This window comes from Osmia bicornis, chromosome 5, assembly GCF_907164935.1.
Source record: "Osmia bicornis bicornis chromosome 5, iOsmBic2.1, whole genome shotgun sequence".
Taxonomy (NCBI): domain Eukaryota; kingdom Metazoa; phylum Arthropoda; class Insecta; order Hymenoptera; family Megachilidae; genus Osmia; species Osmia bicornis.
The window spans coordinates 2681095-2708598 of NC_060220.1; the positions used below are offsets into that span (position 1 = coordinate 2681095).

At 40.2% G+C, this 27504-nt stretch overlaps 4 protein-coding genes across 18 annotated transcripts; 1 reads left to right on the forward strand and 3 right to left on the reverse strand.

Annotated features, from left to right (window-relative positions):
• Positions 1-338: 338 nt before the first annotated feature.
• Positions 339-12525, reverse strand: LOC114876543. Of its 2 annotated transcripts, none has more exons than XM_029188143.2 (6): positions 10630-12525; positions 6304-6412; positions 3082-3414; positions 2638-2870; positions 2211-2525; positions 339-2111 (listed from the first exon to the last, which is right to left on the reverse strand). In XM_029188143.2, the coding sequence occupies exons 1-6, from the start codon at positions 10923-10925 to the stop codon at positions 1871-1873; spliced, it is 1527 nt and encodes a 508-aa protein (XP_029043976.1). In that variant the 5' UTR covers positions 10926-12525; the 3' UTR covers positions 339-1870. The 2 variants fall into 2 exon arrangements, with proteins under 2 accessions (XP_029043976.1, XP_029043977.1); XM_029188144.2 differs by lacking the exon at positions 10630-12525 and adding an exon at positions 6965-7323.
• Positions 12526-12684: 159 nt separating this feature from the next.
• Positions 12685-13391, forward strand: LOC114876549 (U6 snRNA-associated Sm-like protein LSm5). Its single transcript, XM_029188153.2, has 3 exons — positions 12685-12862; positions 12943-13139; positions 13239-13391. The coding sequence occupies exons 1-3, from the start codon at positions 12817-12819 to the stop codon at positions 13269-13271; spliced, it is 276 nt and encodes a 91-aa protein (XP_029043986.1). The 5' UTR covers positions 12685-12816; the 3' UTR covers positions 13272-13391.
• LOC114876555 (serine/threonine-protein kinase mos) lies at positions 12763-14685 on the reverse strand. Of its 10 annotated transcripts, none has more exons than XM_046285695.1 (6): positions 14466-14685; positions 14200-14390; positions 13740-14122; positions 13608-13683; positions 13407-13519; positions 12763-12923 (listed from the first exon to the last, which is right to left on the reverse strand). In XM_046285695.1, the coding sequence occupies exons 1-5, from the start codon at positions 14570-14572 to the stop codon at positions 13410-13412; spliced, it is 867 nt and encodes a 288-aa protein (XP_046141651.1). In that variant the 5' UTR covers positions 14573-14685; the 3' UTR covers positions 12763-12923; positions 13407-13409. The 10 variants fall into 10 exon arrangements, with proteins under 10 accessions (XP_046141651.1, XP_029044012.1, XP_046141652.1 ...); XM_046285696.1 differs by having other exon boundaries at positions 12858-12923; positions 13482-13519; XM_046285697.1 differs by lacking the exon at positions 12763-12923 and adding an exon at positions 13210-13245 and having other exon boundaries at positions 13482-13519.
• An 871-nt stretch (positions 14686-15556) lies between these two features.
• On the reverse strand, positions 15557-26011 carry LOC114876553 (anion exchange protein 2). 5 transcript variants are annotated; one of them, XM_029188166.2, is made up of 9 exons: positions 25886-26011; positions 24157-24337; positions 23775-23856; positions 23302-23664; positions 21465-22149; positions 20747-20809; positions 19151-19745; positions 17960-19067; positions 15557-17873 (listed from the first exon to the last, which is right to left on the reverse strand). In XM_029188166.2, the coding sequence occupies exons 1-9, from the start codon at positions 25985-25987 to the stop codon at positions 17201-17203; spliced, it is 3852 nt and encodes a 1283-aa protein (XP_029043999.1). In that variant the 5' UTR covers positions 25988-26011; the 3' UTR covers positions 15557-17200. The 5 variants fall into 5 exon arrangements, with proteins under 5 accessions (XP_029043999.1, XP_029043998.1, XP_029044003.1 ...); XM_029188165.2 differs by having other exon boundaries at positions 21465-22152; XM_029188170.2 differs by lacking the exon at positions 20747-20809 and having other exon boundaries at positions 21465-22152; positions 25886-26010.
• Between the last annotated feature and the right edge of the window lie 1493 nt (positions 26012-27504).

The following is a 27504-nucleotide window of genomic DNA, read 5'->3' on the forward strand; positions in this document are numbered from 1 at the left end:
TTTGGTTCATGACTATTCAGCTTATAATATCTGAACGAAGAAAAATGACCAATATTTATCATTTTTTTTTTGTAAACAGGAAAGTCAAGATGATTAAAATATCTCTGAAGTTCACTTTGTAATTAACGTTTTTGTTATCGTTTCAGTATATGTGGAACAATTTTATTTTGATAAAAAGAAATCCGAAAGAAAAGAAGCTCTCTCATTTTTAAATGTAAAAACAGGAAATTAACGTATTACGTAGATAAAAACGCATTGAAGAAATACATTTTTCTGACTTATATGTTAGTGTGTGCTAAAAAATAAAAATTCTAAGTAAACAATACCAATATGTAGAATTTTTTTTCAAATTTGCTTCCGTTTATTTAGTGTATGGCCGTTTTTTTATTTTTGGTTAACAAATTTGATTAATAACGTTTGTTGCTTATAAAAATTAAAACACCATCCAAATCATTTAATTTGTCGATTAATGCAAAAATATTAGGAACTTCTATGGTAAATGATGAATTTCAAAACTGAATGAGATACAAATACCGATTCATTCAACATTTTTATATTCGATGCTGTATTTATCATGAAGCTCCATAATTTGTGCATTAAACTTAACAAATATTCAGGTAATTATCCTTAAAATTTGTTTCATAAATTTATAAAGACTGTTAATCGTAAATCATAAATATAATATAAAAAAATATATACAAAATACGTAATAACTTTTCCGATGGTAATTTATAAAAGGAACCCAGCAAAAATAGCTATCGAAAAAGATATCCGTCGAATTATTAAAACGATCTTGAAGTGGGATTTCTAGGAATAAGGTAATATTAAGTTACGATTACCCTGAACGCAATGTTTTCACATGTTTGATAATCAATTATCAATGATCTCATCTTTGTAAATAGATTTGCAATCAAGAATAGATTAAAAGTAAAATACAATCAATGTCTTCTTTTACATATTTCACTTCCGATCTAATTAAATTAAACTTATTTTGTTTTCTTCATTTAATTACGTATACATTATAGAATAAGTTTTAAGAGAAACTCGTTATCCGAGTTAACGTTGTCTATTTAATTTCGACGTACGCGTATACCGTCGTATACGAGAGAAAAAAAAAAGAAATACATTGGACACTAAAGTGGATTGTAGTTTTCAACACTTGTAATTCTACGATCTATCTAATGAGTCAAAGAGAGCGATCGATCGATCGAAGTGTTCGCTTCTACATAGAGTACTACGTTCTTTGGCTAATAAGACAACAATCACCCTAACAACAACAGTATAAATGACAACAGAAACACGTCGCAAACGATAACGGTTGTTCTACTTATCCAATTGGAAACAAGTCGTTTAAAAAATTTACTATTCAACTCCCAATATTCATTAACACGCTTTCTTTTTTTTTTTTCAAAACTTATATTAACTCGATCGATCGTTTATATTTGTAATAAATGTTTAAACTTCAATTTCTATATAATGTTACGAGTTTGGACGATCGAAAAATCAGGGGTCAATAACTACGAAACACGGGTAAAGTGAACTACAAATATTGATTTTTCGAGGAAAAATTTTTCATGTTTTAGCTCCGAAACTTGTGGTCCTCAACGCGTTCTTTAAATTCGATGTTACCTCATAGAAGAGAATTCTTCATAATTATAATATAATATCAACGTGTTGGCAGTTATAATGTATGATCGAATTGATTTCTATCTCTGAAGGAGTTCCTTTGGAATGTTTTACCGACCGAGCAAAGGATTTCGATAGATCAACGACGCAGCCGAAAAAGGGCGGGAGCACTAAATTTCACGGTGATTTCGCACTACGTGTTTCGTGCACGATGCCTTTCCTTGATATTATGCTCATTCATTTCTCAGTCTTCGTTTCTTCGCGAGGTACGGTCGGGCGTTGATTTGGTTTTCGGTTTTCGCCCTAACAACTTGCGAAACGAGGAGGTCCATCTTGACCGAGTGAATCCTCCTGTACTCTGTTCGTCCGGCTCGCTGCAGCTAAGCGACTCGCTGATCTTTCTGCTCTTACCGCTGCTGCTACTCGTGCTACTACCCCCATTTTCATAGCATCGTGATCTTCGATCTCCAATCTCCGACGAAAAGCTGAAAGAACATATAACATTTTTGTGTCATTTATTGTTGACCGATTCCACTCAATTTTCGCAATGAATTATTTCGAGGTAGCAAAATCTTCAAACGAACCCTGAATCGGAAGAAAATGCTCTAGCTGTTGGCGGAGCGCTTGAATTGGCTGACGAAAGCGAGATTTCAGCCACTGGGGTACTTGGATACGCCTCATCGTCTGAAGCACTATTGCTACTAGTGCTACTGTTGCTCACATTGCTTCCACCAGCGCTACTGTCGACGCTGGAATCGTCGATAAAACTTATTTCTCGATCGGCCAACGGTGAGTTGGTTCTTTGTCCCCGTGATGTTGGTGTTGTCGACGTTGCGTTTGGACGTAACCAGGTGCGTAGGTCCTGTAGCGGCACTTGAAGGCACTTGAAAAGATTGCCGCTGAAAATTTCAAAAACAGATGATACATTAAAGATATCTTGAGAATATGAAGGTTCACGGTTATCAGAAGATAAGAAAATCTGATGGAGAAGGAACGAATGAATTTTCTTACTCGTCGCGATAATCATCGATCTCTGCAAAAGTACGTCTTGCGTACAGACACACGGAACATCGTCGACGACGGCGGCAAGCTGTTGCGTGAAGAGTAGCCGCACGAAGGTGTCTTGCAGCGTGTCTCAACGTGATCGTTTCTCGAGTCAGTGCTGCTACGCCTTCTTCTCGTCTTCGTCTTTCCTCCCCTAATTCTCCTTGTTCTACGCGAAGTTTCTCCTTTAAAACTTCATTCTACAAACAGAGAACATATTCCATGTCGATATCATCATAATACATTACAGCCGCATGCAGTAATGAAAGGAAACGTAGGGGACGACGGTCCCCCATTATTTATCCGACATAAAAGATCACCCCCTTCCCATTTATATTATTATTTTTATGTAGAACTATACTACACGTATTTCATACGCTATTCGTTGAATATTTGCCAATGGATTTTCACCTCTCTCTCAAGAGCATCTCGCTCGGCGCGTATAACAGTAGCCTGTCTGACGACATCCTGCCGTGCTCGTTCAAGCGTTTGCCTTGTAATCTCGTTTTGCGCTAGTTGCATTTGCAGACGTCGCAAAGCTACCTCGCGTTGCCTGTCCAGACGATCACGGGCAGCTAGGCAGCTATCCCGTTCGTTCTTTGCTCTTTCCACTTCTTCCTCCAAACGAAGGCTTCGCTCTAGCTGAAGAAACAATTCGTCTTCCTTGCCACGGAGCTCTGCCTCGCATCCTTCTAATCGTTTCTCCAAGTTTCGCCGGGCCTCCTCCAATTTATCTCTCTCGGCCTTAAACAAACAAAAGAATTTTTATTAGTTAAATTATTTGAAGATAACAAAAGAAAAGAAAAGAAAAGAAATTATGAACCGTACGATAATTACACTAATAATAAATTTAATTGAGCATATAGCACTCTGATAACTGCATTGCGCTCTTTCTTTATAGAAGCTGCCTCAGAAAATGTGTACACAGTTTGCATTTATAATGTTTTCATTTTTCTTTGGAAAGTGTCGGAGTACACTTATCAGTGAAACGGATATTAATCCACAGGCTATCAGCCAGTAGCAGAAACAATAGGTGGCAGAGTTACATTCATGGAGATAATAAACCTAATTAAAAAAGAGGATGGAACAGAATGCCTTCCAGAGTTGCATCTAATTTCATGGCCACTGCATTGGGACGCATCTATTACGTTCGTTCTCTGCGAACGATTCGCCAACTTACTTATAGATTTACAAGCCTTACTTATGCATTTTTATGCACAAAAAAAGAACCGCAAGCGTTATTACTTACAGAATCGGTTTCATGAATTTCTAATTTATTCAACGCGATCTTTTTAATGCTCCTGGCAAGGTGCAAGTATTTAAACACTTGCCATATTTGCATGACTTGAATAACAGTAGTGTTCAGTGAAGATTTCGATTCCTTATCCTCTATTCTACTATCGTCTTCGCGAAGAACTTGTTCAACTGATTGCGTAACCGATTAATCATAAATCATTGTTCGATTCGACGAGTCGAATACTAACGAGTATCGTGTCATTGAGCATTTTAATTCCGCTCGACGAATAGGTGATGGTCATCGACGACCTACGTGTAAAGCCCGATTTATTCAGGGTATAATTCATTCAGACCACATGTTTAACCGTTATACGAACAAGTACAGTTGTAAGTATTATAGTGAAAATTCCGAATCGTTCTAAAGTAGACTCCGAGTGCATCGTCGACACTTTTCGAGAGTAACACGACTCCGCTACGTGCCACACGAACTGTTAATATTCAATCGAAACGTAAGTTAAATACTTGTAAAAGCTATCTATCGTTTGACAAGAAAGCTCATCCATTGTTCCCGTGTTTAGACTCGAGTAGCTATTAAAAAGAACTAGACTTAATGGATTCTAACGCGGTCTAATCGCGATCGTGTGACGTAGTTTGTCGTTGCTCGCCCAACATGCCAGATTGTAGGTCAACTTAGCCATCTAAGCCAGACTCGAGAGGTTGATGAACGCCATTATAGACCAAGCTGAAGCATGTCGAGGCTTCTGTCGCGAAGGAAGAGGTGGAAAGAAACCGAAGAAAGCTGAGAAGAGAAAAAAAAAAGAAGATAAATAACAATGACAGGCAGAGAAAACGAGCAGGAAGATAAGATGCAAAACCGCAGAAGAAAAAGCCGGTGTAACGAAACGTAACCATTTCTGTTGCTCTGCTTTTCGAAGGGATCTCGAGACACGGTTCTGTTTCTGCGGTTTCCTTTCGGTACACGATCACGATCGATCCTGCGGCGAGAAACGGACAAGCAGCAGACATACAAGTGGTCGGGCAGCCAGTGGAAGGCCAAGGGGAAAAGCTGTGTCTATGGCCTATGGGACATGGGAGAAACCAAAGAACGTGGCCTTCCTTCCTAGCCAGCCCCCTCGAAGACCGTCGTTTCCTTTCTTCTCTTTGCTACACCTGCTTTCTTCACAACGCTTCAATCATCCACTCTTCCAGTATTCTCCCTTGCTTTTACTTTCTTCCAAGATTCCAAACAGTTTTACAGGGGTACGTCGACTAATACGGTATAAGGTCTAAGTACAATATTGCTGCTGTCCCTTCTTTTAATTCTTCAACGTGGTTTATGGGGGTGCGTACTAAACTTGGACTAGCGCAGCCTAGGGTATTCTTCTTTCTTTGGTATTACATCCTAATCCGCCCAGCATAGGGCCCAATTGCAATATTTCCACTCTCTTATAATAGAGACGGTTGTTTCTACTGACAGTCAACAGGAAACATTGTCCTTAGCTTTTACACGTTTCTACCAATGGGAAATTATTCACAATGGGAAGTCGCTATAAAATTACCTCCTAAAGAGTGTGTGAAAGCACTAGAAACGGTACGAACACTCGACATGGGAAATCCTAGTTATTAATGTCTACCTTGTCCTGAATTAATGTACCATTCAAGCTGAGTAAGAACGAAACTAGTAGACATACGTAAATATTTTTAAAAAAGAAAGAAATAAAAAAGAGACATGGAATACGAAATGATTTATAAGAGGAATTGGAAGCATCTTTTCTCTCACTGGCAAATTTTCTCTTCGAGTCGACAATGGGAGTGGCATCTTATCGGTATAGGTACATATTTCTTTCTTCTTTTTCAAGCAGTCTCTCGTGGTAGAAGCCTGTTTTCTCTTCCACATTTTTGCGGATAATATTGCGAGACTTGATTTCACTCCGGGAGAAGTAAACTCTTACAAGGCAGATAGCATCAATGAGACTAACAAAATCGCGGAAGGACTTCTCGTATCTCTCTGTTGCGATCGTCTCGAGAATTAATCACGCTGATACATAGTACTTGTATAAGTTAATATTAATTATTTATGACAGTGGTTCTCAACACGGACTTTGCTGATCGTATAAGATTAACGAAGATAATTTCAGCGAATATAAATCCAATTAGAGTCACGTTAAATCTTATTCGAGTTTACGAAATACCGAAGCAAATTACATCACACGCTTTCTTTACGTGATAGTATGCGGGGATATACAGTTCGTCGATTCTTTTACGGCTTCGTCGCGTTTCACCGTTTACAACAGCCCCGTGTTCAACAGTTTACGCTGTCTTACGTATTATTGATTGCTGAAAAGGTAGACGGATACGAGTGGATGTAATTATATCTTATCATACAATTCTACGTACCTTAACCTCGTGATAACGTTCTTCCAAGTAATATGCGACACCCTTAGCTTCCTCGTACTTGGCGGCCAGGGCGACGTACTTGTCGTAGTGGCGTTTGAACAACACGAACCTGAAAATATTTCAAATCAATTAGTTTGAAATCTGGCTTTTATTGTTTTATTACACAAAGTGAATTTCAAAAGTATTCCATGCTTGTTTCATAAAGTGATGGTATAATAAAGTTTCCAAATTTAAGCACAGTGATTAATACTAATAGCAGGCAATAAAATCCCGTAATTTGTGTCCATAAAGTCACCCTATTGTAACCTGCAATTTGAAAATTTTCAATCCAATTAACAGTTTTCTACGAACTTTACAATTTACATTCCAAACATTTTCAACTAATTTCTCTTCGGGCACGTAACAAGGGAGATTAATTAGACGATTCGCACCCTGGCTGTAACAATTCCTGAAACAACGCTCGGCATCTTATCTCATCTAATTCTCACTGTAATCCCATTTGCCTATCAACCTCAACTTTCCCAATCTTTCGTTAGAGATGTATCGCGTTGGAAACCGGAAACCAACTCAACTCCCACGCGGGTCTAACGAACGCGACGAGGACCGGGGACGAGCGAATACGCGCGAGTACATATCGAAATAATGTAACTAGGAAGACGACCTCTCGGTCATGGTGTTGCACCCTAGAGTGGTACTCGTTCCACGTTTCAATCGATTTCTCTTCGGCTCTCTTCTGGATCTTCTTGATTATAATACCGACTCTCCGAAACTTCCTCTGTCTGCCTCTTTTTCTCTTCGACCGAGACTCAATGTTTCACTGATACTCGCACACCACAACCAGATAAACAGACAGCAACTCGTCCATTCTCTTTCGAATACTTTCGCTTTCACGATTCCTCGATACCAGCGTGTTCTCTCCTCGAGATCCAACAATGATCTTCTGTTCGGCTGCACCTTCCGGGTCAGTTTTACCGACTACTCTCCGCCACGATCGTCACACCTTCCTGGACCGAGTCTCCTTTAGGTGACACTAGCGAAACCTGATTAATATTAACTCGATTGGTAATTCTAGATCGCTCGCGAAGGCGACGCGATTGCGACTTGCAATCGATAGCAATGCAACGATGGATCACGTAAATTGATCGAATTCGAAAAAAAAAGAAAAGAAAAAAAAGAATACTTGTTATTTTCATTATTATTACTATTTTAAAAATTGAAGTGTACCGGGGTGCATCGTAAAATCCTCTCGGTTAAGGGTAAGTAAGTGCAAGGGGAGCCTTTTCCCTGTGACCTCCGGAGAATTTCGGGAGAGTCTAAGTTAGGACCCCCATAAAAGATCTGGACAAAGCGGTATAGAAATAATTTTCCTTTCTTACAGAGTCTACTATTACAACGCGTTTCAGATTTGTATCCCGACAATAGTTTTGTGGAGCACATCTGCCTTTAATCGCATGCATCTGATTATTTAACCATACAGATCTATAGGTTATTATACAAATAACTTCCTTCTAATCGTAAACAGAGATCTCGAATAAATCAGGCAGCTAACATTGCATGATTCGAAGGAAGGAACGCGCAATAGCAATTATTTTCCGTCGTTATTCAAGAAGATTTCGAGGCCGTCTCCGTTCCTTTAAACGGGACAATGCATTTTCATGAATGAACCAAACGATAATGGACAATGCTAGCACACATATTATTACACGTGCATCTATAAATAAATCCAATCCTAAATCTGGAGTCTGGGAAATATGGAACAAAGGCTTGCAACAAGAAAAGTGCTTTTTATGGACGAAACTGAATTTGTTGAACATACATAGGGATCACTTTAGACCAGTGGTTTTCAATCATTTAGATTACAAATTTCGGATGACCTATAAGAATTTCTCTTTTCCAGCCAAGACTAAAAATAGGCACCCATATTCTATCGATCTCTGTCGTCTATACCAGGGGTGGGCAATTGTTTTGGCTCGGGGGCCACCTTGTGGAGGCAGAAGTTAGCGGAGGGCCGCACCTTTTAAAATGATTGCATTCATTAGTTAACTTTGCAATTCAGAAAGGTATAAATTGTACCATAAAAATCAATATATTTAAATATGAGACGAATCTTCAAGGAAATCTCGGTTCAAGGCGGATTTTTCTGTCTTGGCGGGCTACAAAAAAACTTTTAGAGGGCCGCTAATTTGCCCACCCCTGGATCTATATAGTAGTCGACAATCAAGGAGGTTCCTGATGCGTGACCACTGTACTTTACTATCGAACCATGCCAGTCCCAGCTAAACTGGTCGGCTATTGTGAAGCAAAGAACATAGCTAAAGATAGCCTCACCCCGATGACCAACCCTTCTTCCTTTTTTCACCCATTCCACCGCCACCGGTTTGACCTCAACCGAAATACAGCGATGGACAAACCGGCCCGATTTTCAGCACCGCTTCCCTTAACCTTTCAGCTCGAAACGAGGAAGCCTCACGGTCGTGTCGCGTGTCTTTATTTAGAACAGCGTGTTTCTCAAATACGCCGACCGCTGTCACATATACGCGAATGATTTTCACCCGAAAGCCTTTCAGACGTCCTTCTCAACAGCGCGAAACAATTTTGTAAAATTAGACTCGACACGCAACAAAAATATCAATTATTCAACATTGTTCGAATGACGTCCAACAAACAAAACCGCCAGCTATCGAGTAGCAATTTGTAAAAAATGAAAGCTTATTTATAGATTATTCGCAACTTGTATTTTTACCAGTTCTACGTGCATTATTCTTAGCGTGTTCGCCTCGCAGAATCTTAACCATCAGACGGGAATAAAATATGAAAATTTTCCAACCGTGGTATCGATTCGTTTTACAAATAACAACGATAACCGTCTCTAATTATAAAAAGAATTACCGGCAGGTTGATTAATTGCATCGATCATATCGCGTTTCGAGTGGCCACGAAGCTGCTGGTAATTTCCTACGAAACCATTTTCATTGAGAACACGGTTCGCGATCCTACGGAAGCCGCTCCTTCTTCATTAAAAAAGAAATGCTCCTCGCTTTCCGTTTTTAAATACACGCGCGCGCTCGCTCGGTTGCATTCGTCAGCCAACTCGAATAGTTTGTCAATGATTCAACGTCACCGACTAAATCGAACTTGTCGCAACAGAGCCAACCCGGAAACGGATTTTCCAATACTCTTTGAATAATCGAGAAACTATAGGCATTTACTTCTAGCTTACGGTTCGAAAGAAGAAGTTTAATAAGAAAACAGGCATGCAAATTTACAGCAATCGGAATAATCGGATTGAAAACATCGAATCATCCTACTGCAATTCGCTTGCCACGTCGAACTACCTTGACGCGTGTCCAATCGTTTATGAAATAATCAAGCATGCATCGTTCGAACCGTGCATACCTGCATGCTCGTCTGCGTTCCAGCTGCAATCGTAAAAACGCGGGAAATCTAGCGAGGCTGTGTTAAACTGAACCTTCCTCTCCTTCGTCTGCCTTTACGATCTCAACATACATATTAGAGTACCGGATCTCCGTAGCACGACTTGCAAATCTATAATATCAGCTTCGAAAGGAGCTCTCGATGTTATAAATTACCGAGAAATGGTACATCTGCGTTTTATTCGTTTCCCTCTACATTACCGTTCATTTCAGCCGCTTTTATTGCGACGTTTACGCTTCAGAGGATTACTTGTACACTGAATATACAGGGTGAGGCGTCTGAAAGGCCTCCAGCCTAAATAGGTATGTAGATTCTTTAGAAAGGTTACATGGTTTTCTTATTAGCGGAGGTGTAAAGGTCAAACGAAAATAAACTTCTTTTTCTCTGAACACCTTGTACATAACTTTTACCTAATACCAATAAGCCTTATCTTGGAGCTGTTTGGACAGCATAAGCGGTCCGATTGCGGAAAAGATAAAAGAGTTGCAAAATGTGGGTCTAATTTCGACTCGAAGCGACTTACCCGAGGAAGGTGCGTTTGCCGTGATAAATATCGATAAGAATCGGTGATCTCATTGGCCGGACGCGTAAATAAAAAGCGCTACGTCAATCGGTAAGGTCGAAAGATCGTTTACGGAAAAACGAGATACTTATTCTAACGCGTGGATGAAGAAAAATCGAGCGATACGAGAAGAATGGCTACCGATGACAAAGGAAATAATCGTTAAATAGAAACTAGAAAACTTTTTGATCGTCTTTGAGAAAGGAAGTAATCTTTCTGTTGATAAAACTTGACACGCACGAAAGCGATTAACTTGTGAGCGTTAAAAATTACGCAAGCGAGTGTAAATACGTGGAAGAAAGAGAAAACTGATAGAATTTCGTACGAACCTGTACAGATCGTTCTCCGTGACGATATCACGGATAGAATCCTCGGGATCGATGCGATCTGCCGGGATACCGGCTGCTCCTGCGACCCTCGAGGATAACAAGGGACAGGCAGGTTTCACGGTGGTGTCAGTGGCCTCGTGAAGGGCGCTGGCCGCGATAAGGTCGTCCTCGGAGGCCGTGCTCGGCAAAGCCACGCTAGGACTCGGAGATCGCGAACCACCGATCACACCGAGGAGATCCTCGCTTTTTGAATGTCTCATCTCCATAGCACCGTATCTACCGGTTGTTGTCGCCATCGTTCGACCGACCACTGCACGCTCGATTTTTCCACGGCCTGGATAGACGGCCGTCCTCTTTTTCCTCCTTCGTTCTCGTTGCCACGACCTCGACAGCCCGAAGGAATCGACAAAGATGATCTACCGCTTCTCGCTACTCCCATGCGGACAAATCTCTTACTACCTCTTCTCATTCGACACTTTGAATTCTTCCGATCCACCGATTCTCATATCGAGATTCACCTCCCTCGAACGTCTACGAAGATTCCTTCTTCTTCTCCGCTTGTCCGCGGCAAACCAGAATTTCTACTCGCCTTCTACGTTCTAGTTCATCGCTCGATGTCTCTGCCTCGATTTCTCTTCTTACGATCGACGATCTTTAGGACAACCGTAATCGCCGCGACGCGTTCGATTAATCGATATCTTTGTTAAGTCGACGCTGCACACTCTCTTGATTTCAAGCGGCAACACGAGCACGTTGACGTCTCACGAAACACCGAAGGTAACGGACCTCTCAACGAACCACCCGTTACGTTCATTCGCGCGTTGATATGCATTCCTAAGCGTATCGCGGATCATGCCAGCCTTTCGGTTTCTCCTCTTTCTTTGATCAGCTTCGACTCGGAATCTTTATTTTTTAACAAAATATCGTAGCGCGATCCGCGAGTAATCGTGCCGGCTTCCACCATTCAACAGAATCAACAGAACGTATCCTTGCCATGGACGAAGCCACGTTTACGCGAGAAGCTAAAGAATCCGTTCAATCTACCGCCACGAAAACGATCGACGAGTTCAATCACCGATCAGATTTAGGCCGCCATTTTCATTCGATTCTTATACGCGAACAATATCTACCTTAAACACTGCACCTCTTCGGAAACACCGGATACAGACTGTGCACGTCGAATAGGCTCGTCTTTGTAATTAAAGTAATTAGGAAAAGCAGGGTGGTTCTTCTCGACGGACCATGCGCGGTGAACACGATTGTACACCACTACCTGGAATCGTCCACTTCGTACGAGAACAGCACACGAGACACTGATCGCCAAAGATGATTTTAATTTAACCGAGATCCTTCCGCGCACGCTTCCACCAGATTTTTCCGCCGTTCCGCCTTTCTTTTGCGAGCCACAACCGAAGTCTGCCGTAACGGGAACCAACGAAGACGCTTTGTCCTGTTGCAAGGAAGGGGCATGCGAGAAAGGATATACCTATACCTGCGCTACTGCGCGTTCGCCGCAGGTATACACATCGACGTTGACCAATGAATGTCCCTTGGATGGAAACAGGTCACAGGTAGATCCTTTAGCCTTCTCCCTTTGATCTTCTTCCGGGAAAATAGTTGCCGTTTTTGAAACCACTGCTTCGAGGAATGACGAGCTGTTCTTCTACCGCCATTGGAATAAACACCGCATCACATCCGACACTTTCAATCCATTCTTTGTTTGAGAAATAACGATATTTTTAACAAAAGAGAGGTTAGTTCTCGTTCAACGAGAGCAAATTACTTTACACCTTTCGATGATACACTGCGACAAACGAATAATTGTAACGAGAATACACTTTTTTTTAAAAAGAATACTCTAGATACACTGTAATGTTACAAATATCTGTAACATCAATTAGAATCATCGAACCGGTACCAAGTTTTGACAAGGTGCAAAATTTTAATCCTGATTTCCCTATATTTCCTAGAACACTGATCATATTGTTGGAATGCCTACCTATTGTATTGCATAGATGGCATAGCAGTCGTGTTTTCAAGCATTATTTGAACTGTAATGATGGTCGTTCCCGCTATTTCTCATTGAAATAGAAATCAATTTAAAATTGTATAAAAGAATAAGTAAATCGCAAAACTGTATTATTATTTTTATTTTTAATTATCTCGTATCTGGCTAGTACCTCCATTATGACGAGTTCTGTCAGTACAAATCCATCGACGCTATTGCCCTTAGGTAAGATCGATTTTATTTACGGCATATTTCTAACCTCACTTCTTTTGAATCCTACATCGTTCTGCAATATTAATTTACAGAATTAGTTGACAAATGTATTGGTTCTCGTATACACATTATTATGAAAAATGATAAAGAAATTGTCGGCACATTGTTGGGTTTTGACGACTTTGTAAATATGCTTCTGGAAGATGTGACAGAAAGCGAAGCAACTCCTGAAGGCCGAAGAGTAACTAAACTTGATCAAATTTTACTCAACGGAAGTAATATTACAATGGTAAGTAGCCGTTTGAGTCGCTTAAACATTTTATTGTTCCAACAAGTTTAATATAACTTGAAAATGTGTATTTCTATCATCAATCGTTTTTTATTGCAGCTTGTACCTGGTGGAGAAATGCCTGATACATAAAATAAAACATTTGCTATGTTTTGTACAATAAAAATATAAGCATTAATTTAAACGTACATACTAAAGATAAGAAACATGGGAGAAAAAGATATTATTTAAATAAACAGTGCTAAGCAATCATTGTATTGATCTTACTTATTATTTCATTAGTTGTGGGTCTGTCACTAGCATTCTGTGACCACATTTTCCTGTATAGTGTTTTATACACACCATTAAATTCATCATCACTGTCATCATCTTTGGGTCGGCTTCCCTTTGCAGAAATATATATAATTGTGTGACTATGTAATCCAGCAAATGGTAGTTTTCTAGATATCATTTGCCAAGCTACAATACCTAAAGAATAAATATCTGCTGCAGGAGTTGGTGTATTTCCTTTTAATACTTCTGGAGCACTATACCCTGGTGTACCCTAGGGTAAAATTTTATGTAATAAGCAATAAATATGTTTAAATCATAGACACATACATGAAATTCTGTAATTTCACTTGGTTCTCCTACTGATACAGAACTACCAAAGTCAGTAAGTTTTGATAAACCATCTGCAGACATTAAGATGTTCTTGGGCTTAACATCTGCATGAACAATGCCAGCATTGTGACAAAATTGTAGTGCACTAGTCACATCTCTTAATATGGAAACTCTTTCAAATTTAGTTAATGCCGTTTCGTCTAAACGATCTTGTAAAGTAGGACCACATAATTCCATTGCAATTAAAGATAAAGAAACACCTTGTTCGACCATCAATACTTTTACTATATTAGAATGTTTTAAAAAAGAGGCATGTTTTTCAGAGCTCAGGGCACTGGAACACTTTTCTGTCTGCATCATTTTAGCTGCTACTTGATCACCTATTAATTCGATATTAAAAATTACTTTAAATAAAATGCTCAGCAGTAATTTACTCGAAAAATTGAATATGTTCTACCTTTGTAAAACGCCTTATACACAGTACCAAACCCACCGCTTCCGAGTACTGTACCACGTTTAGCGGGAAGACCATCTTGTAATATCTTTCTCCTATTAGGGGTATCAAGATTAAAAGGAGATAATTGATCCTTGTTTTCGATATTTCGTTTATAAGTATTTCTAACTGGAGTTGTTGGACTTAAGAATTGTCTATAATGGAAAAATACATAAGACATTTCTGATTTATTGAAATTAAGTTTTATATTTCTTCAAAATTTTCATTACCTTTTTTCCACATTCTTTAGCAAACGGGGTGATATATTATACAATTTAGCTGCTAGCCTTTGTGGTGAAGCCATTTTGCAACTGTATTTGTAACAAGAACAATACATATTTGTCTCATTTCTAGTGGATTAATAGACACCATAATGAAAACAAACATTTTTTGTATGGTGAATGGTATTAAGTAAGAGCCACAATTGTACACAGTTACTAAGCAATAGCAAATAATATACCAATAGCATGAAATTACTGTAGATTATTATATCTTAATGATAATTAAATGTTTTAATTGTAAGGATATAATTTCAGAAGGTTACAAAAATAGAGGGGGAATTAATAAGTTTTATTTCTCTGTTTTCTAATATAAGGCATAAAGTTCGTCTACTAAGTTCCTACTACTAATTATTACTCTGTAATACTGTATGATAACTAGATTATGTACAACTCTTTAATGAACTCATAACAATTGATACTTATTTAGATAATCTCTCAGTAATAAGTAATATCAGTGGTATGTATATAATAACACGTTAATATACTAGATATAATTGTTGTATCTAATAAAATCCTGTGTTAAAAACTTCATGCTAATAGTACATGCACATAAGTACTGCCGATATTTTTTGTAGCAGCCATGAATTTCTATCACAATTATGCAGCAGAATGTTAATTTGTAACTAGTATTGGTATATAAATAAGTAGTAATAAGTAATGTGATTATATATTTTGTTCTTTTGTTTACAATAATAGTAAGATTAAAATTGATAATTATTTGATAAAGTACCTAGCAGATTAGCAAAATATGTTAACCAATTAAAAATAGAATGTCTTTTTTCTTTGTAACAGCATCTAAAATATTCATTCCCTTATTTCTTCTTTTTTTTTTTATTGCACGGATTTAACATACAATGATGTATTATTATTATTACAGCTTGGTCTCATTTAAAGTGTAGAAACTTTACATTTGAAATACCACACTACTATTGTAAAACTAATATAGTTACCGAGGCAAAATACCTACCAATACTGATCACTTCTTACATTGAAAATAAAGTATAAGGTAAGTATTTAAAGGAGTTTTATCACCTGCACAGTTTAGTTTCATTAACTTTAATTTCGCTTATATACTATGTTTAAATAAGTACACGACTGAGTTAAATAAAAACTGCATATAGTAAACGTGACTTAAAGGCGACCCAAGCTTTTTCGGAAGTAGTTCTTTAAATGCTTCAACCTCGAAGCTGTTTTCCTCTGGGTTTAATAATGTTGTCAGGTACTTTTCTAAATGTTTTTGATAGTACCTTTTCTACAAATTGCTGCGGTTGTGCAACAAAACGCGTATTTTTTAAATTAAAAATCAAAAAAGAATATTCATTTCCTGAATATCGTTTGAAATTTTCATTTTCAAAGTTACCGAACCAATAAATGTTCATGTAATATAAACGAACAAATAAAACGTACGTTATTGCATGATGATGAACTGCTTTTCTTATATAATATAGAAAATATATCTATAGCAATTGAATGTTGTAAAAGTATTGCCAAGAAGTTTGTAAAAGAACCATTAATAGAAGATTTTATTTATGAAAATAAATTTCAGCGACAGATGAATTGGTTTGTAATTGGCAGGACAATAAATCTGACCTATCAACTATTTATAGTTGAAACACGGTACAAACTATATCTTTGTTTTTTTCTGTTTTCTTTACATTCTCCTAACATTTAGGTTCATTTCTTAAGTTGTTTATAAAATACCATCTTCATCTAGATATAGTAATTTTAGAGCACATACTCAACGGATATTGCTAAATGATTGTAATCTTTTGCACGCAGTGCTAATGAGTTACGGTCCCAAAGAAATTACAGATATATAATATTCATCGACGAGAACAGTTAATGAGAACTATTCGGATATTTCTTTATAAAAGACTTAGTTTCATTCGCCTATGTTACCTCCGTGTAGACGGACCAGCACCATTTAAGTAATTTACCATCTTTTGATTTGGCACTCTTGTGTTCCGTGTGCCTATGCGCGATAAATTTTCCTGAGCAACGTGTCGTTCATCACCATTCTATTTTTTTATTTTAGAGGCACTCTGAGGCACCTTTTTCCCACCGAATTAAAGAAAGATGAAACGAATCTCAAGCATTCATTACGAATATATTAGATAACGTGTAGGCATTTAATAATTTTTCTGTCTTTTATTATCTGCAAGTGAGCCTTTTATTGATTTTAAGATATTTTTTTATAATCATGTACGATCAACAAGATTTGATAAAGTTTAATGTCAAGTGCCAACACATATCTAAGATACACGTAACAAGAAAGGCATTTGCAACCGTTTCATCTCGCGATATCGTTATCGATTATTTACAAATTTTGTAGTAAAAAATAAATTTTTCGAATTTAACGAGTTAACCCAGCTCTGGGAATTAAAATTCCCCCGCTTATCTATTCCCTTATCTACGTCCCCTTTCTTAATCCTCATCGGTATAGATATTTGCTCTTTCACGAAAATAGACTTTCCGAGAAAATTCTTCACGCTATAGTAATTCAAGTGTCGTTCTACGATACATGATAGGAGTGTGTGTGCACGTGACAGAAAGCACGAACAGACCTGAAAACAATGGAGAATAAAGGATGTGGAAAGGGGAGAAGGAAAACCAATAGAGGTAGAAGGAGGAGGAAGGAGAGGACAGGTGGTGTATAATAAAGGAAAGGTTGAATAAGGCACTATCTAACCAGGTAACGGAGCTTCCTCGTAAAAATCTGGCTCGTCCTCTGTGCTCTCGTGTTCCGATCCCTTGCTGTCGAGTGCCCGTAGCTCGGCCGCGGTAAAAAAGTAGCTCATCTGAGCCCTTAGAGGTATCATAAGAATGAGGAAGAACGGAAACGCCAAGGCCGCCCTGGTGCTCTTCACGATCCACAGTATAGCCAGGCACAGAATCTGTACGAGGGTGAAGATGTGCATCTTATAAGTTTGCACGCGTCGAACGTAATTGGCGGTGCCATGGTGTTTAACCGGCATGAAGAACAGCTTAACGCGGTCGAACAGTTGTACGCCGGTTGTCGAGGATATACCCATGTAGAGAAACACTCCCAATAGGACGGACATTGGTACACGGCGCAACAGTGGCGCCATCAACACGCTCACGCCGACCAATATAGCGACCAATAAAGCGCTCACTCTTTGCTCCTTTACCTCAACAATGTGCGGTTTGTCACCAGGAGCGTGAGTGCGAGACATCACCGTCACCGCCGACACGTGTGTCAGTGATCTGACAGAGGCGGCGCAACACCACGGGGCGCCCATTAAACCACAGCCAACGTTCATCAAGCACACTACCACTATATCCATGTGGTAGCCATTACCCTTACGAAGTTTTCGCTCTTTCTTGTCGATGATTAGCCTGTAAAAGAAAGAAAAATATTACTTTGAATTTCGTAACAACTATGACCTAGACGACATAACAACGAAAAAGTATTTAAATCTTACTCGGAGATCTGAGTTTCCATGAAAACGAGAATGTAAACCAATAATGCTGGCACGATGCAAGCCATGGCCATCCACAGAGGAATGGGTTTCTCCATTCCAACGGGTGAAACGATCCAATCTCTACCAGGTACAGTCGGTGACAGGCCTTCTGGAACCAACAGCTTTTCCGTCTTCACCTTGGCTAAGTAATCTATCAGCACAAATACGATGATGCTGATCGGCACACCAAAGTCACCGAAAGCTCTCCTGGCGCTTCGTCCAAGATAATGACTATTACGGAAAATACGCAGATAGTAAGCACCGAGAAATGTGCCGAGACATAGGATAGTGCACATAAGCGCGGTGTTCGGTTGATTGATCATCAATCCAGCGGCATTATAAGCCGGTATCAGAGTATCAGGTTTTTCTAGTGGAATGACTATCGTGTCACCGGTTTCGGGAGAAACGACCTTCATCTCAGCTACGTTCAGTGGTTCTTGATACGATGTCAGGTTATTTTCAGGAATGAAACTGTACTCGTCGAGAAGTGGATTTTTCACAAAATAATTGTAAAGCTTGATAAAAGTCTCGACGATGTAGAGGATAGAAATTAAACCGGTGAAGATTTCCTCGGTGAAACGGGTGAATAGTCTAACCAAGACGGACCCCTCGACGCAAGCAATGGCCAGGGCTATGATCCCCATCCACGCACCCACGTACACCCTTACGGTTAAGAACTCCAGCTCATTGGCCAGACAGAAGTTGTACAAACTTTCGTCGAACAGTAACAGAGGACCGGTTGTACCGATGATGACCAGAGGTTGAGTCGAGAATAGAGCCATTACTATGCCGGTCCAAGATCCAGAAATCAGGGTCTCCGATATACCGATGATGTTGTGCGTCTTGTCGCTCATCAGACCACCGAAAGTGATGGCTGTACAAAGAGCAGCAAAATACATGAAGATGGCTGCTGCCAGGCAAGACGAGTTCAAGCCGTCGGTAAGGTCGGACAAATAATGGGGGTAACGTCTTTTGATGTCGTTGATCAGGCCACCGAACGGACGTTTGGTTCTGCGTAAGGGATCAAGATCGTCGGGAGGTTTCTTCTCTTCTTCGCCGGCAAGAAGAGCTGTGAAAAAAGAATATTTATTACGTTTCGAAATCGGAGACTTCGATGGGCATCAATCTAACATTTATGACAACGAAACTTACCCTTCTTAACAGCGGCCTCGCTTTGAATTGGTTTGCTCTTTTCCTCGAGCGCTTTAGCTTTTCGTTGCCTGATCGCTTCGCTTTTCGCCTTCAACTCGTTGAACGGCAGCAACGCTTGTCGTTCCCAATCCCCGGGAGGCAAAACGATCGAGTCGTCCAAGAACTCGTTGATCGCGGACAGAAGTTCACGCCTCTCGTTAGCTTTGTAAGCGACTTTATGGAACGACGTATTGGCCATCAGCGTGGCGATCGATCTACCGATTTCGTGATAATCTAGATCAGCGTTCCTTGGCCCCAGCAACGTGAACATGAATCTTACTGGTATCGTGACTTCCGTGATCGATGGCATGAATGCACCCTCGGCCAGTCTCACGAAAGCGATCGTCGGCTGGTCCAGAAAATCAACAGCACCGACCAACACGACAGTCGCCTCGGCACCAGCTGGGATCCTCTTCAGGATGTAATCGTTATGGCTCCTCTTCAAGTCTTCGTTGCTGCTCGTAAACGTCAGCTCTTCCTTCATGTCGACCACCGTGTGATTGGTGTCCAGGGCTAAATTCGACGACAAGATCTTCGGTTTTGTGTCGTTCAAGTTCTAGAGGGGAGCAATATTCAGATGTTAGACGATTTTTTTTTTTTAAACATTCATCGATTTACGCACGTACGCGATACGTATGGATCGCAGGCAAAGAGGTTTTAAAAGATTTACATGTCCCTACGTGGACAAGCGTGAGACCGTTTTTTATAATCAGAGGCGGATGACAAAGCGTTTCTCGGATAATGTTTGATGTTAATTCTAGAGGTAATCGGCTATTCGTTTAATTTATTCAAGAGGGTTACAGAGTTAATCAAACATGATCTCTCTACGAAAAAATCCGCCTCTGCTTTGCGGTTAGCAAAAGTTAAATACCCGTAGCTGAAATACATATATGTACACTGTATGAAATAAAAGTTCAACAAGTGGGGTGCACATAAAGCAGAAATAAAAACGATCAAACGGATCGTTAAACGGGTCTACGTAATACAGTAACGATACAAAAATACGTACACGAATGAATGGCAAGACAGAATATAGAAAAAAATGTAGAAGGGTAAAAAAATAAAATATATCGATTTAAACGGCATAAAATTTCAATGAACGAAAGTGCATTTCTAATTAGGACATAACGATCAAGCTTACACCCTATTTTGGATGCTTAAAACGGCTACTAAATAAAATTTATAAGTGCTGAATATAAAAAAATAAAAATTGCAAGCTATGGACTTACAGGTGTTGTGCTACAATGCAAGTCATAGGGTGTCTATTTTGATAAAAATGATGAAAATATTTAAATTTAGCACACGTGTTCAATGAAAAAATGACCACATAAAATAAAGGTACGATAGTGAACGTGTTAATGTAATGTCTCGATAATGTGTTTGAATTAAAAGGAATAGAAAGAAGGAAGTAATCAAAAATTGGGTAAACACATTCATTCCCCTGTAAGTTCATGCCGAATGATGATCGTTATGATATCGATGATGAGGGAAAAAGCCGTAAACTAGCGATAAGATTGAAAATTCTGCAATTTTTTAGTCGGGAAACGAGAGATTTACATGTTGGGTTACATGGTTCTCAGAGGCTTCCCGCGCAGCTTCTTCTTCCTCCAGACCGACGGACTGTGGAAACAACATTAGGACACACCGTCAGTCACAGGCCTCCCGTCTCTACGGATTTCTATTGATTATTTCACACGATAAACTTTCTCTATAGGATGATACTCGATCAATCAACAACTTTCATACGCAAATTTTCAAGCTGCTACAGTTTTATCAAAGCACACTCATTCAAACGATTCTTTTTTAAATGTCGTTTCTAATCATCTCGTTTCGGTAAGGTTGCGTTTACTTTGATCAGGGAACCAGTGCATCACAGAAATAGAAAACTGTACGATACTCCAGTACCGAACGAGACAACAGCACATTCATTTAGCATACTTCTCTGTTAACAACGATTGTGATCGAGCAGCTCGCACAAATACGGTAAGATCTGTTTTATACTCTGACAAATCGGGATCGAGCGTGGATCTGTAAAGGTTGACAAAATGATAACTAACCGGGATAAGGAATCTTCACCAGTTGTGCAAACTAATTGTGCAAATCTATCGTAAACTTCGTTCCAAAACTAAGGATCAGGTGAATGATCACCGCTACACCTAACGTTCATTCTCGATTCCAGAATCCAGAAACCCGAATCCCGATTCCACGATTAAAAAACAGATCTTACAGCATCGCGTTGAAGAAGCCAGTTTCTTCGCAGACATCGAACATTTACCTGAAGACTGGTGTAACTGGAGTAATTCCGTTTCCCGCCAAACCGGAATCCACGATCGTGATCATGGACGTGTCTGTGCCTAAGAAGAAGAGCCCTCATCACCACCGGTCTGTCCTCCGGTAGTATCAGCTCCTCGATCACCATCTGCTCGACCACTCTGTACGCCAAACCAGGCACATCCTTCTCCTCCAGATCCAGAAGAACCACACCGGTCTCCAAACATCGACGAAGATTCAACAAAGAATGGAAGCTCAAGGAGGCGACGTGGGGCCTGCCCCATCTGTCCGCACCCTCCTCGACATCCTCCTCGTACTTGATCCATCTAGCCGTTTCTCTCCACTCCCGTTCCTCGCCTAAACCGTGCAACTCGTCCAGCTGGACGAACACCTCGTGAGGCGAGTGATCGTACATCTTCTTGAAGGTGTCATGGGGTATGCCACCCTCCTTTTTTCGACCGATCTGCACGGTCAAATGAGCCGCCTTGTGACGCCTCATTCCCCGAGGATCGTCGCTTCTGTGCGACTCTAGATCGTCGATGTCCAGCTCCTGCAAAGTGCTCGCTTCTTCCGGTTGCACGCTGACTCTCCTGGTCAACATGCCCGCGCCATCCGGGAGACCCGCTCCCGATCGCTTTCTCCATTGCGGATCCTCCTGCAACGAATACTTCCTCGACTTGTGGTGATGTCTTCTGTGAACAAAACAAATGCAATATTCTATTATATTATCAATCTGAATATTTCTTGACACGTGGCGGTACTGTTGGCAACAGGCTGTGTTAGGAGTACATTTGTCGTAATCGTTCCGAAGGTTAGCGATTTTGACAGTGGCCCAGACAGACACGGTAGCGAGTCGATTTGACGCGAGGTATTCGACCACGTGCCAGGGAACTGTTTCTGCAATTTCAGTCGAGCTATTTTGTCTGTTCTGTCGTGCAATAAAGTCGGCCGAGCCGTGCTCGTATGAAATTAACGCGTCACGTGTGCTCGCGCTAAGTCGATCGATGAGCATTTCGCGGTGAGCCCAAGAAGTCACGATATTCGTAATGATCGTAAAGATCTTTTGTGATAATAAGAGTCGAAGAGAGAAATTTGTTGAAACGAAAGCAGCAACAGCTATCGTTTGGATACGCACAAGTGACAAAATGTTTCACGTGTCGACACTTGATTTAACACGTTGAATACTGCCGAGGGTGATCGAAAACCGGTATCCCGAGCTCGATAACCGAGAGAAAGAGCAATTTAAAATTATTATTCCATTACTTACGCCAGGTGGAAAGAATAAATTGAGAAATCAAACGATTGTATCCTGAACAATTGCGATTCACAATGTCATTCAACGTATTAACAGAAATAGAAAAGGGAAACACCTTTCGAACCGCCTGAGCCGACCAACGTCCATGGTGTACCGATCCTGACGATAATCACGACCCAGTGGCATGATTGATAAATAATAATGGAAACAATCGTCGCGTTTGTCACACCGGGATCAAACTAATTAGAAGAGCGCGAAGACAGCGGCCTCGTATAACACAGACTGTTTGATGGGCTCCGCAAAGGCAGCGTGAATCTCTGGCCGAAGGCCATGACATTAGACAGCACTTGCGAACTGCTTCGCAATCTCTTCCGCTAAACAATGTGCAATTATTTAATCCATCTCAAACCACCGCACATCAATTATTTTTATTTTATTAATACATTTTTTAACAAATTGCATTAAATGAAACGTGGATCATGAAGAATAGAAGGGGAAGGATATTTAACGCAAAATTGGGAAATTAATGCGATAGAAAAATGTTAAAAAACATATTGTAGAAAAATAAATAAACAGAAGGAATTACTTGTGCTCGTGTTTCTGATGCCTTCGACACTTGCGATCTTCTTCGTGGGTGGTTCCGGGTGCAGCATCGCTCGTTACATCGTCTTTTTGAAAGGGGGGCAGTTCTTCTTCCTTGATGTTCTCGAATTGTACGCGTGGAGTGCCAACAGTGGGACTTTCGTTGAAACCGGAAGCAGCCCTTTCTGAGATCGGTGCCTCGCCCTCGCTGCCGACCACGTTTTCCGTTTCCTCGGCAGTTTCTTCGTCCACGTCGTGTGCCGTACTAGCGGCATCCATAGCGTCTCCTTCCTGTCCACCGCCATTTCCCGTTTGAACTTGACCGTTCTCTTCTTCCTGTCCGATTTCTGCTGTCGTGGACCCTTCCCTGTAAAACGTCACGAAACATCCGCTTTCTTTTACAACTGTTCCGTTCGCGTTCGTCACTCGAACCTGGTGAATTTCAATTGATTTAGGAATTTGTGAAGGCACACTTACGAGGATAGGTGTCGTCGCATAGATCTGGAACGAATGCTTTTCAGGGGCATATGCGGATGAGGGTAACTTCTTTTTCGGTGCTCTGAAATACACAAAGCATAGAGCAATGACAGACTATTAAAACTGTTAAATCGTATTTTGTGGTCGGGGTTAATACTGCAGTATTATATAAAAGAAATAAATAATCTCGTAATAATGTAGAAGGAAAACTGATTTACGTTGATTTACAATTTTCTATGTTCGGAGCAATGAATTATTATCGTCGTAAATTATCCAGAAATGATGTAGCCTGTTAGCAAAGTCTTAGCACGAAACGAAATGCAAATGAGTCTCTGACAGAGGAAACGCGAAACGAGGCAAAAAAATGATTTGTTGGACGTACGATTGAAGTCGCGATCTCCATAACGTGGTGGTGGTCCTCGATCTCGATCTCGATCGGATCCAGCCGATTCGGAAGGCGAGCCAAGTCGGGCTACGTCGAATTTTTCTCCGGTGTCCATCGCGAATACCTTCTCCATCTCCTCGTCGAGTTCCGGTCCCGTTTCCGCGCCATGACCGTCGACCTAATTACAACACACAAGTAACACATTTTAACTACATTTCAATCTTCTCAATTTTTTACTTCTTTTTAATCAATCATCCCCTTTATCCGGGGGTTGGATAGCAATTCGAAACGGAAATTGAATAAAAATGAAGATTAAAATCCTCCCACGCTTTCGTAAAATCGTTTCTTCGTAACATACGTATATTCTGAGAAAGGAGAGCGAAGTTATTGAAATGCCAGCAAGTAAATTCCCTTTCATTAACTAGTGCACTTCATTTACATTTCACTTCGCGTCCCGTCTTCTATTCGTTTGCTATATGCTCGAACCCTTTTACGATAATGGAAGTTAAAACGCGCGTGAAGGTGCATTAACGAGTAACTAATTCCGTCAACGTGGTCACAAATGGATTGTAAAGTAATCATTAATGTTTCATATTTTTTTCCTATTTATAATAAAGTTATCATTACATGACTTTCATTTTTGATCCGGTATCTTTTAGTTTTTCCTGTTAGAAACTAATTACAATGATATTTGAAATTTCCTGAACTTATCGCCTGTCTGTTCGCTATCAAGGGTAAAAATAGAAATTTCTGAGGTAAATACAAGCTTGAATGCTTCTTCGAAGATACTGAATCACGTGTATGCCATAAGTACAATCATCGTACGTTCCAATAGGGAGTGATAGATTTCTAATTACTTCCAAGTGTTTTGAATATAGTTTCTAGTATACATTGATCCAAGATAAACTGTTTCACTTTCGGTATTACTTTCCTTGATCATTTCGTTGGAAACGTATATGTACGACATGATATTGAATTAGTGTGAAGCCACAATAGGAGACAGACTTTCCAAGAGAAGTTCCAAATAAATAGCAAATAAATTCTTACCCAAGCTTTAACAATCGATTTATAATTATTACACAACACACGAGCAAAGGAATTAATGCCATTAAGCTTTTCAGAGTTTTCGAAGAATTTCAAAAATTTTCAACTTTAATTCAAAATGCTCGTCAATTGTTTAATTGTATTAAATTTGAGACGTTAAACGTCGATCACACAATCAAAGCAAATAGAAGCTCAAACAATCAAATCACGGTATCAAGAAACACACACACACCAATTTATCGAACACCCTCTTTGATTGCTTCAGAAGAATAAACGCGCAAATTCCAACAGCTCGAAAGAATCAATTACACCAATATAGAACCTGTCTATTTTATTCTATAAATTCCACGAATTCGAAAGAACCAGTGTACCAACATAGAATCTCTATTTATTCAATAAATCTTAAGAATCCAAATAATCAGCACACCAGCACAGGATTTCTCAAGGAAGAACCATGTACCTAATGCGCGAACTTCAAAGGTTCCAAAAGGATCACCTGTACCAAGGCATAATCTATATTTATCATATAAAATTTGCCAAATTCAAAAGAAGCAATTACACCAATTTAGAGCTTATAAAATTCATGTATCCAAACAGCATAGAATACCGAATTAAACTAAGGATGATTAACACCAGTGGAGAACTAGTTTATAGCAACAAAGTAGAAGAGACACTGTGTCACCTGGTGATTCGTTCGTAAGGAACGACGTAACCAGCGTAGAACCTTGCCCGACGCCCGTTGAAGGAACGACTTCCCGGAGGAATTTGCGGCGGCCTCGGGCATGGCATCCCGGGCCGAAGTGACAACCCGGACCGGTCGGTTGGCTCGTGCTAGCTGCTCGAAAACCCAAACTGATGGAGAGGGTTGCGCTGCCACCGCTCGACGGACAGAGAGGTAGAGATCCCTAGTGGAAGGGGTGGCTCTGACGTAGGGGTTGGAGGGTGAAGCGAAGCTTCAACCGGTCGATATCAACCCCATACGTCGCCAACAGACGGATCCTTCGAAAGGTTACCCTCTTTCAACTAGCTGATCTTCTGATTCAACCGGGATAATCAGTTCCTGCTGGAATTTTTCTAACCCATTAACCTGACAACATCGACGCATTGGAAATCTCGGAATATTTTACAGTTACACGCGGAGTTTAATAAAAAGTTTATAAATAGGTCAATAGGGAACCGACGAGTATTTCTCATTGTCAGCCGCATAACGGTACAACTACATACAATTTTACCCATTGCTGTAAAGTAGATCATGTTATGCGTACGATGAGGTAGGAAAGGGAGTATATATCGAGAACTCTGTTCATCCAATCAAATCATCTTAATGGAGGTTGCGTTACGGAAGAGGTATGGAGAAAAAGAAGGGAGGAAGGAAGAGTATTACGTGTTGGTCTGTCTGGCGCACTCATCGACAAGGGTAACTAAAAATGGTCCATGTCCTATAGTTAGACACAGGGTACACCCTGCGTATAGAAATGGGTTACTGGGTGAGGACTTGCGAGAAAATAAATATAGGTACTGCGGATGTCCATCTGGTGGTGGTCACAGGTAATATCTTCATTCGAATCAACCGGACCATACAAACCCTCGCGAGTCTGGGAACATAAGCGAAGCTACGTTCGATCGATTAACAATACACATTGTGTTACGCGTACTTGGATTTCCAAGCCAATAAACTAATCTTAGATCTTTTTATACGGTCACTGTTCCATCGACCCAACCTTACATCGCAAAATAGAAGCGAGAATGAGTACGTCAGTATGATAAATAACGTCACGGGAATGTATACACTTGACAGAGCGTAGAAATCCTACCATTTTTTATTCTCTTACACGTGCAAAGTATTTCAAATTTCTCTTTTTATAAATGATATTATGACAATGCAAATGAACGAAGATCAATTCACGCCACAATCTGACGTTTCGCAGTGGGGTAAAAAAAATATATATATAGTTAACTCCCGGCAGTTCCCGAAATAACAAATTCTGTATCAAAGAATAGCTGTCCGTTGGTCGATGATGTGGATGCAACAAGTGTCAGTCGGCCGTGAAATCTTGGTTCGTGGTAGGGGCTCTCTAGGGCGCTCTACGGATGGAAGTAGACGAGAAGGCGAAAGTCGCGAGGGGGATGAAGAGATAAAAAAAGAAGGTGTCGCGGGGCTTTCACCGAGGAGGCTAAGAAATAGCTATTCTCAATCGACCACCAATGACGAAACTGGTAACAAGTATTCGGAATGGTTTAATCAAAATCACCGGATGCATTATTAATCGATCGCATCGAGCGCGTACAGCTGTTGGCTGA